The following is an 11,114-nucleotide window of genomic DNA, read 5'->3' as shown; positions in this document are numbered from 1 at the left end:
CAGCCTTGCCTCACACTATTCTCACTCTGTGTGGCTGTGACACCATCAGCCTCTGTCACTGTGTGGCTGTGACCCCGTCAGCCTTTCCTCACTCTGTGTGGCTGTGACCCTGTCAGCCTTCCCTCACTCTGTGTGGCTGTGACCCCATCAGCCTTCCCTCACACTGTTCTCACTCTGTGTGGCTGTGACCCCGTCAGCCTTCTCTCACACTGTGTGTCTGTGACCCCGTCAGCCTTCTCTCACACCGTGTGGCTGTTTTGCCAGGTGCTTGTTTTTTTCCTTTTTAGGCCAACACAACAATCTGCTTAAGTACATTCATTCACTCGGTGTCCCCCGAGTTTTGTGAAGCATCCGTGTGAAGGAACAACTTTTTGATTGTTGGAAGTTTAAAAACCTATTCTTAGGCTGTTCACAGAATACTAGACACATCCAGGAAGTTTTGAAATTTCTATGGGCCGAGAGTATAGTTAGCCCCATACTCTCTCTCTCTCTCTCTCTCTCTCTCTCTCTCTCTCTCTCTCTTTAAAAAGATCCATAGCTGATTGATATATTTCTATTTTATAGAATTTGGCCTAGAAAGTGTATGTGCATTTGTGTGTGGTGTGTATGTGTGTTGTGTAAGTGTGCCATATATGTGTGTATGTATGTAGTGTGGTATGTGTGTGATGTGTATGTGTGTAGGGCATGTATATGTGGTGTGTGTGTGTGTGTATGTGATGTGGGGGTGTGGGAGGTGTGGTGTGGTGTGTGTGCGAGCGCACATGTGTACAAAAGGCCTTGCGTGCTCAGATGTGACAGTCTATGGTATTACTTGAAGTCATAAACAAATCTGAAGAAGCTCACAGCGCCCGGCATAGTATTTAGTCGGTGAGTGCCTGTCAGACTCACTCCCTAGCGCCTCACATGCAAGTGTGCATACGTCCGTGTGGTTACATTTGTGCGTTGTACACGCATGCACTGGGGGCGACCTCTTCAGTCGCTTCTGCTGTGTCGTGGAGACCGTGTTGCACGGCAGAGCTGGAGCTCACCGCCTGCCCGACGGGCCGTGTCCACCCCAGCCCGCTTCCCAGCACGGGGCTGCAGACGTGCACCCCGTGCCAGCCTCTCAGGCGGTGCCGTGGCTCCAGACCCAGGTCCTCTGGCTCACAGAACTCCTCCTCCCCAGCCTCTGCTCACTCACTTCAAAACCAGTGTCTACAAAGCAGCTTGCATGTTTGCTTTTGGAAACTCGTCCTGAAATTGTGCTTCCAGGTGAAAAAAAAAGGAAGCCTCTTAAGCAGAAGAGCACGTGGCGCGTATACTGTGGCAGACAGCGCCAGCGCTGCCTGTACTCCCGTCACCTTATCATTGCACGTACTGCTGTGACTGACCTCCAAAAACCACACATGTCCTGCTTTTCCCCAGAACATCCTTGGCTCCCAAAGTTAAGTAAGGCCTTGGGCAGCCACCTCCCACCGAACGCCAGCAGTTGGTGAGTGTCGGCTCCTGGCCCACGTGAACTCAGGAGTGCACTGCTCTGGCCCCCACAGCCGCCTAGTAACGGTCAGCTCTGCTGGCCCTGCCTGGAAACAGAGACAGCACCCTTCCCGCAGCCTTGGCTTCCTGGCTCTGTCTGCTCCCCACCTGGCTCTTCCTGAGATCATATTGCAAAGAAACGTTTTCCATTCAGATGCTGGCTTGGGGGGAGGGGGGCCTGGTTATGCCAGCAGAAGCCTCACTCAGTCCCCAGAACCTCCACAGAAGGCCAGGCAGAGGCAGGCGACTCCTCGAGGCTTGGTGGCCAGTCAGGCCAGCCTAATTGGTAAACTCCAAGCCAATGAGAGGCCCTGCCCTAAAACCAGGTAGACAGCACCTGAACAACAATGACCACATTGCCCTCTGGTCTCTACACGCATGCATACACACACACACACCAAGGTATACACATGAGCAACTGCAGGCACCTGAATATTCACACATTTATTTCAGGATTGGCTTGTTTTTTTAATACATAGTTTTGCTCTTTGCTTATATGTAACTCATTTATTTTTATTTTATGTGCATTGTTGTTTTTTTTTTCCTGTATATATATCTGTGTAAGTACATCAGAACTCTTGGAACTGGAGTATCAGACAGTTGTGAGCTGCCATGTGGGTGCTAGGAGTAGAGCCGGTGTCCTCTGGAAAAGCAGTCAGTGTTCTTAAAGGCTGAGCCATCTCTCCAGCCCCAGGAATGGCTTTTAAGGGTCCCCAAACTTAGAACACTCTCATCAATTCATATTTGCACAGCCACATGAGCATGCGCTTGTGCCTAGAATGGAATGAACATCCCATTGTCATCACAAGCTGTCTGTCTGTGTGAAACCCAGACAGCATCTGAGATTTAATGAATCTAGGCAGCAGGCTGAATCCAGTGTGGTGGATCAAGTCTATAACCCCTGCGCTTCGGGGGCTGAGGCACACGGGTCAAAAGCTCAAGAACAGACTGTGCTCCACAGAGAGGTCCTGTCCCAAAAGCCAGCAATAAGCGAAGGATACTGAGGAGCGAGTCCCTTCCTAAAAGAGGATAGTGTGGTGACCATTGAGAGGGCATCCTTGTCCTCAGCACGGCTGAGCCGAGGCCCTAGTAATCACGCAGGAATATGGTGTGAGCGAAAGAGAAAAGAAAAGCATTTTAATGAAAGTCACTGGCAATGCCAGACAGGTTAACTACAATCTAATCCAAATAGGAACCCATCTCAAAGCACTTCCCCTCCACCAGCCCCCAGGCACCCTCTTCCTTCAAGCCTGGCATTTCAGGAGTCCTTCTCTCCCAGTTTCTTGTTGGCCTTTGTCTTCCCAATCACAGTCTCTACAATTACAGATGTCTCTTCGTATGTCTGAATACTCTCTGTTGAGATCTTCTCAATGGATTCTACCACCTCTACCTTCTTAAAAGCTAAAGCCTTCGAAGGGCTTTTCGGCAGCAGGCTGCTGCTCTTACTCCCAGGCCCCTCAGGTCCATCCTGACTAGAGCCAGACATTTGTGACTGGGATGCGTCTGACCCGTCAGGACCAGGTATGATCACAGGACAGGGTCTCCTGGACCCCTCCTCTTCCTTCTTGCCGTCGTCATCTTTTTCCTCCGGGGCTTTTGGTTCCTTAGCCCTTATCCCATTCTTGTCTGTTGTCTGCTGATGGTTGGAGAGGTCTCCTTCCGGACTCTGGGGAGCCCTCTGTCCATTCTCCACAGGTGGCATGGGTGGCCCAGGAGAGGGCTCCACGTGGCCATCGTGATGCAGAGAGTCTTCCTGGATGGAAACCACCACCCCACCTCTAGCCGGGATGGAGGAGGAGTGGAAAGCAGGGTCCACAAAGCTGGCATCCCCTGTGACCAGTATATGCCGCCCTTTGGTGAAGAGATCAGAGGGAGGCTCCGGCACAGGCTCTTTGTGGCCACTTATTTTCTCTTTGACGACTTTGCATAGCTTCCCGAAGGCTTTGCTTATCTGGCTCCCATCTGGCACATCCTCAGGACCCCCTTCTTGGGCTGGACTTACTCTCTGTGCCCCTGCTGGTCCCAGCTGAGAGTCCCCATCTGCCTTAGGCTCCGACAGCACTGCCTTTGGCTCTGGCATAGTTTTTAACGATGCTCCTTCCTGAGTTTCGTCCACTTTGTCTTGAGCTATAATCTCCTTTCTTTTGGGAAGGCTCTTGGGGAGAACCTTCTGTCTTGGCTTAGCTGCTGTGATGTCCTGCACAGCCCTGGTGAGATCTAAGGAAAAGCACACAGGCGGTAAGGCAAGCATGGACATCAGTGAGAGGGAATGGCCACTTTCACGGCAAAGCATAACAACTGTATTGAAGGCGGCTGAGCCAAATACAGTGGGAAAGAGCCCCAGCTCTGTCATCCACAGTGAGGACCCAGATCAACCAGCTGAGAAATTCTGCATGTGTCACAGTATCACTCTGGATTTCCCCAAGGGAAGGAAAGGGAAGGAAAGCTGCCATTTTTCCTGGCATGCCCAGGTCAGCTCAGCTGGAAGAGCACAGAGCGACACATGGCCCTGGACGGAGACTCCAGGCTGGGACCCTCCAGTCTCAGCTCAACCCAGCCACACTCGCCGCAGGGAACTAGATCCCACTACACAGCGGGTCCCACTCCCTGTGGCCACTTCCCAATCTCCCCCCACAAGACGCACACAGCAAGGTTGCTGGGCCTGTGACAGGTTCTGGCGGCTTCAGGCTTGGAAACAGCATCTACCTACAGTGTCCCAACAACCTACTTGTGACTATCCCTTGACCGCCATTGTCTTCAGTTGGAGTTGAAAGAGGAATCAATGCTATTACAGTCATAAACGAATGTGCGCCTGTATCTCTTCTCCAGTTGAGTGTCTGTGCTGAGGCTGGTGTTCCTGGGGGCCCTAGCCCCAGGCACTTTCCTCCTTATAAACTTCTTGGCTCAGGTACAAATTCTACTCAAGGGAACATACCAAAGAGTAAGGGAAGGCAATCTCCCTCACATAAAAGCAGTTTCTGGGCTAGGGAAATGCCTCAGTCTATAAAATGTTGGTTGCATACCCATGAGGAACTGAGTTCACTTCCCAGAATCCATCAGAGGAGGGAAAGAGAGAGAGAGAGAGAGAAAGAGAGAGAGAGAGAGAGAGAGAGAGGTGGTGATATGGAGACAGAGGCAGGAGGATGGGGCGGGGCAAACAGCTCAGTTCACTAGGCAAGTTCCAGGCCAATAAGAGGCCATGTCTAAACAGATGGACAGACAGACAGAGATAATGGCAGTGCACACCATTAATCCCAGCACTCAAAAGGCATAGTGTGGAGGGCAGACCTCCATAGAGTTTGAGGCCAACCTGGTCTACACTGCAAGTTCCAGGTCAGGCAGAGCTACATAGTGAAACCCTGTCACAGAAACAAGGCAAAACTAAACAGAGTGTCACCTCGGGAACAATGCACACACACCTACACACACTGATTTTCCAGAAGGGTTGGAGGGGAGCGTGGATGGCAGGCAGGAGGAAATCAGCGGGTTTTGCCTAGACGGAAGAAGGAAGCAGAGCAAGCCAGGGCTGGAAGTCAGAGGCCAGGCTTCGGAGTGTTACCTTTTGCACTGGATCCAAGGCTGAGAGAGGCCCCATGGCTCGGGGTGATCAGAGAGATGGGAGTCTCAATGAAAGCGGAGCTCAACCTGGCAGGAAGAACCAGAAAGACTGTGGGACCATCTTAAGTCATCAAACAAAATGAGGTAAGAGACGAGAGAGAGAGAGAGAGAAACACTTTCTCTGGATGAAGGTGTGCATGAACTGTGCATCACAAAATAGTAACCACATAGACATTTGCACCCTGGGCAAGGACAGAGAAGACAGCTCCCTTCTTTGGGCTCAAGTCATGAACTACGAAAAGGCCGTGGGCAATGCACAGTGACTACTTAGAATCTGAAGCACACTTCTCCATCAGATGGAGTCTGTGGGTTTTCAGTTTTTAATTAAAGAATTAAGTCCAGGGGCTGGAGAAATGGCTCAGTAGTTGAGAGCACTGGCTGCTCTTCCAGAGGTGCTAAGTTCAATTCCCAGCACCCACATGGTGGCTCACAACCATCTATAATGGGATCTGATGCCCTCTTCTGGTGTGCATGAAGACAAGAGTACTCATATACATTAAATAAATAAATAAATATTTAAAAAATAGAATTCCAGCTGAGATATTTAGAGCAAGCAATTATTCTATATCAGATGCATAAATATACAAGATACATATGAATTTAGGATATTATATCACATATAGAATATAATATACATATATAGGATAAAATACATATAAGACAAAATAATATCTAGAATAAATAATACATAACAGTTTTAGTTATATATTCATGGCTATTACTGCACTATTACAATAGCCCTAGATAAAACCCAGCTTAGAGGACCAACAGGAACATACGGTACAGACACTTGGCTAAATAACATTTTAAAATAATGTATTCTAAAGATGTAAGACATTACTGGAGCGAGGTAAAGTGCTCAGGAGTTTCTTGTTCCACACTGTAACATTTTTATCTTTCTTTAATCTACTTCAAAATTGATATTAACAAGCCAGCAGAGGAATATCCCACTAACTTTGTGGGTTACCCTCTTCCTGACACAAAAATTGTCAAGAGGACATTAAGTGCAGCTCTCAAGTTCTGTTCACAGATGTGCTCACGGCGTTCACAGAACGCTGAAGTAGAGAGTGGAGCTGCCCGGACACGGCTCTTGCTGGACAGTCCAGAGAGGAGCTTGTTTTTCCTGCTGAGCATTTGCCTCCGATGCAGGAGGAACCCCCGCTGTGAGGCCTTGGAGGAGGATGGCTGCTAGTCTCTGTCAGACTAAATCCAAAACACTGGGAGGACTGAGGCTGAAGAGCCTCAAAGTTCAGCGCCTGACCTGTTCTCCAAAGCTTATCTACAGATAGCTATCAGTGTAGCCCAGACACACAAAGAGGAAACTTCCAGAAGGGAGTGGGAGCCACAGTTCTGTTACTGAGGAGACCTGCACTGATGCTCCCAGACAGTAATCAGCACAGGGGCGGCAGCAGCAGCAGCAGCTCTGAACACCTAGTGTCATGCAGTAGAGGAGGCACAAACCTGGGACTTAGCCTGCTAGACTATCAGCTCCCAAGGGGCACAAAGCAGGCCCCAAGTGCAGCTGTTTCTGGTCACCCTACTTAAAATATCTGGAATAGCTTCGACCATCCCACCTCTCCTCACATGCTCTCTGCCCACCTCCTCCAGTGTGTCGCTCTCCCTTGGGTAGGCATGTTATTGCGCTCTGCGTAAAGATTCAAATGATGATTTCTGTGCCTCCAGACCTGGTTGCAATCCTTGTTCCGAGAATCTCCTGTATAAACACTGCTCCCCAATGTTTGTTCCCTGACATCTCAGTAGAGCAGCTTGACAACAAATGACTGAGAGGAGGAGGGAATAGGGCTGGACTTCCTGCCAGCCAGGGGAGGAGAAGAGAGAGAAGGTGAGGATTCAGGCATGGGGAGAGGTCCATGAGACATCAGGAGAGAACAGCTGGAGCCGACAAAGCCGTAAAAGCAAGTAGCTTAGGGATTTCAGCTGGGAAGTAGCCAGATCAGCTGAGGGTTAAAATTGATTCATCCTGCTCAGTTCTTGTGACGTAAAGCTTATTACATAAATATAATAGTTCTGTCTCAAGTATTTGGGTGCTGGTCGGGTTAAGAGAGAAACTGCAACACGTTTTTAAAGCTACCACTCACATCCTCTGCTACACCTTCAAGTCAGGGTGTTTGAGTCCCTTGCCTGCCACATCACCAGTACCTCCAACTGTGCCCCGGCACACAGCGGACACTTGCAGGGATCTGTAGAATGAGGCCAGGGTGCCAGGCACACAGATACATGGCTTACCTGTTGCCTTCAATCTCGATGATCCGATGGTATCTGTCTAGCTCATTCCTCAGGGTCTGCTGGGCCACAGCCAGCTGCCTGCAGTCGTAGGAGGACCTCTCCAGAGAGCGCTCGGCCTCCTCTATCTCCTTCCGCAGGTTTTCAATCTGCTCGTTGTACAGCTGTATCTCGTCGTCGTAACACTCATGAGCATGTTTAATAGCTTGTTCCAGGGATGATGTCTGTGGGCAAACACAAACTGTGTGAAACTCTTCACAGCTTCTCCCCAAAACAGATAAAGGCTAGTGTGGGGCCTGGCGAGATGACTCAGTGAGCGCTTCAAATCTCTAGCATCCACGCGAGAGCCCGCATGCCAGTAAGCTCAGTGTCAGAGGGGTTGAGGGATGAGACTCAGGCGGATCCAGGGAGCTTGCTGGCTAGCCAGCCTACTTGAAATGGTTCATTTCAGCGCCAGCAGGAGACCCTGTCTCAAAGAATAAGGTCAAAAGTGATAGAAAAAGATACTTGACATCCTTTTCTGGTTTCTCTGTGCATGCCCACAGGCACACACATAACACACACACTATACAAATTTAAATTAAGTCTTAAGGACGGTGTGGAAACAGAAGGTCATTTTCCATTACTTTCAAGAGCTTCTGGGAGTGTGAACAGCCTGTATGTGAGTCTGCCTGCCGCCACCCTGCAGTGTTCAGAGGTTGGAACCAGAGCTGAACCCAGCTCAGGAGAGCCCATCCTTTGCCTTCTCCTCTGGGACTTCAGAAAAGGCTATCTCAAAAGCAGTGACATGGAGGAGGGTTCCAGACTGCTACAGGACACGAAAGGGGGACCTGAGGCTGACATTCTGAAGCTGTGACCTTTTGTAACAGACATGGAGAAGCTGAGAGAGACAAGTCTTTAGACAGAGAAATGAAACCAAAGACGGAAGATAAACATAGATGAAGGAGCCTGTGCCAAGAGAAGGAAGACAGAGGGAGGGAGGGACGGTAACAGTGAGCCAGTGCCTTAGATCCTGGTTTCTGCTGCACACTTGCTCTCAAACTTCATAAGCTTCGTGTTACAACCAGTTCCTTTTCAGGGGTTGGAGGAACCCTGCCAGCGGAGAGCCCAGCGTGAATCGCTTTAACCAAGTCACTGAGGTGAGCACCATCAAAAGGAAAGGCGCGACCCACAGGCTCCTCCCCAAAACCTGGACCCTCAGCCAGATCCTGACGACACATCAGGGAAGCCCACAGGGAGGGCTGGCCCGAAGAACTCTTGTCACCATTGAAGTCAGTCAGCAGCAACACCAAGGCAATGTCCCGGCAGCAGGAGCTCAGGGCACCGGGCGTCAATGCGGGCGGGCGGCGGCAGCCGTCAAGTGCGGCATCCATAGGGTTTCCTGGTTTTCTTCACTGTCCTATGTGGTTACAGACTGTCACCTCGGGCGAGGCTGGGTCAGAGCACATACAGGATGCAGGGCTGTTGTTTCAACCCTGTAGAAATCTGCATTTATTTCAAACTGCTGCACTGCCCTTCCTGTTGAGGCCAGTTACCACTGGATTCCAGTCCTCCAAAATCAGTCTCCACCTGACCGCCACCTCTAACGCCAAATGCTGAGGCTTGACTCTCAGTGCTGCTTCATGGTGACATCAAGGGAATGTCTACAGATGAGGAAACTGAGGCAGATGGGTGCAATGACTTCCCCATCAACATCACAGAAAGATGCAAACCCACCCGTACAGGGTGTGAGACATTCACTGAAACTGTGGTCCCGCTAGCTATGCCATCCTCCTCCAGGATACAGGAGAGCAGTGAGCACACACACACACACACACACACCACAGGGAAGTCTACTCCAGGCCCTGGTAAACTACATTGCCATCTATCAGCAGCCGGGCACACCAGCTCTCCTCACAGAACACACACAGGACTCAAGGTGACCACAGGCAAAGACTTCCTTGAGTGTTTCAGACATCTAAACTGTAAGCCCCATAGCAAAGGGTTGTCACAGAACAGAGTTGGAGACCAGAAAAGGCCCCCACAGTCTCCACCTACAGAACAAGTGTGATCTTTTTATAATTCATGATATGATGGCTTGCTTTTCTGGTTTGCTGGCGGATGTTTTGCTGGTTGGCTGCTTCTCTGAAGGTGTGCGTCTTTTAAAGGCTACGTCTGCCAAGTGTGATGGTGATGCCTTTAACCCCATCACTCTGGGGTCAGACTCTGGTGGATCTCTGTGAGTTCAAGGCCAGCCTGATCTATAGAGTGAGTTCAGGATAGCCAAGGCTACACAGAGAAATCCTGTCTTGAAAATCTGAATGAATAAATAAATAAGTAAATGCTACGTCCTCGGGTGCCAGGTTACCATGCCATGTGTGTCCTCACGTGCCATGCTGTCCATGCCATGTCTCTTGGGCACCTTCCAACCTTTAACAAGCAGCTAATATGCCATCGCATCCTTCAGACTCCATCCAGCTTCCTCAGTGTCCAAGGATGTGAAACCTGTTTATGAAACTAGACTTCTGTCTACACCAACTCGGCTTTTGTAACTCAGTAACATAAACTATACATCAGAGGAAAAGAATATCCAAGAAAAACAGGCCCAAGCTCAGGTGTGGCTAAAGGAACCCCCAAGCAAACAACACCTCTGCCCTGTGTTGGGAGCCTGTCCTCACCATCGCAGCTATCAGAATGAGACACACAATCAGCCAGGTGATTCATCCACTGGCATCCAGGGACCAGCCGTGTCTCGAGCGTCTGCCCCTGGCACTGCAAAAGGAAAGAGACTTCCAGAAAGAGAGGGAAGAGCAGCCAGGGTTACCTGGAGGGGGGCATCTAAGGGCCAGGAGAGAGAGGCCGGGGGAGGGCACGGGCCACATGGAAACGCACACTTTCCACTACAAGTGGGGTTCCTGATTGGGGCAATCCGATCTGTCTCGTTCTATCTCTTCAGAGAGCAGCATGCGCAGCAGTAGCCGATGCAGAGCTGGGCAACACGCCCATCGATGCAGTGAACTCCAGCCCCAGCCCTCGTAGGACCAGAATGGCCTTGAGCATGAAGCCATTATTCAAAAGGGGGAAGAGGCTCTTGGGGATCAGCCCTAGATCCTGACGACAAATGCACCAAGAAGGTCACAGCCGTCCGCAGCTGGGGGACCCGCGATGGTGCCTCCTTCTACTGGTTCTCAAATCCTAACCTGCAGCTCTTCATACAGCTCCTCACGGCGTGCTGACCCCCCACCTAAAATTTATTTTCTTTGCTACTTAATAAATGTAATTTTTGCTACTGTTGTGAATCCTAATGTAAATATTTTTGGAGATAAATGTTTGCCAAAGGGTGCTGACCCACAGGTTGAGAACCTCTGCCTAGAAAGCAGTGAAGAAAATTGAAATCTGGCAGCACACCAAGTACACTTGTTCCTGCTGCGGCAAGAAGGAAATGAGGCTGTGGGCCGTAGGCACGTGGCACCGCGTGAAGTCAGTGGCTAGCAGGGCCTGGGCCTGCAGCGCCGCTGCTGCCGGAACACTGAAGGAACTGAAGACCCGAGGAAGCGGTACTATTACAGACGTCTGACAGCAAGTGGATTACTTCATGTGATGGCAATAATAACACAGCCAGCAAGATGGCTTCGTGGGTAAAGAAGGATTCTTGTTACCAAGCATGACAGCCTGAGTTTGAGCCTCAGGACCATACAAAAAAAAGAAAGAAAGGAATCTGAACTCGGGACATGCATGCACACACCAGAGAGAGACAG

The 11,114-nt window shown here is 50.2% G+C and overlaps 1 protein-coding gene across 1 annotated transcript in view; it reads right to left on the bottom strand.

The window, feature by feature from the left end:
• Positions 1 to 2,042: 2,042 nt before the first annotated feature.
• Positions 2,043 to 11,114, bottom strand: part of Bfsp1 (beaded filament structural protein 1) — a 31,478-nt gene continuing 22,406 nt past the window's right edge. Inside the window, exons 6-8 of the mRNA XM_021636794.2 lie at positions 7,381 to 7,601; positions 5,075 to 5,160; positions 2,043 to 3,732 (exon numbers count right to left, since the gene is read on the bottom strand). Of these exons, the coding sequence (XP_021492469.1) occupies positions 2,774 to 3,732; positions 5,075 to 5,160; positions 7,381 to 7,601 (1,266 nt within the window). The 3' untranslated portion in view covers positions 2,043 to 2,773. The remainder of the gene's footprint in view (positions 3,733 to 5,074; positions 5,161 to 7,380; positions 7,602 to 11,114) is intronic.

This window comes from Meriones unguiculatus, chromosome 4, assembly GCF_030254825.1.
Source record: "Meriones unguiculatus strain TT.TT164.6M chromosome 4, Bangor_MerUng_6.1, whole genome shotgun sequence".
In the NCBI taxonomy this organism is placed as follows: Eukaryota; Metazoa; Chordata; class Mammalia; order Rodentia; family Muridae; genus Meriones; species Meriones unguiculatus.
Note: the sequence above shows the minus strand (reverse complement) of the source record. Positions and strands in the feature narration are given on the sequence as shown.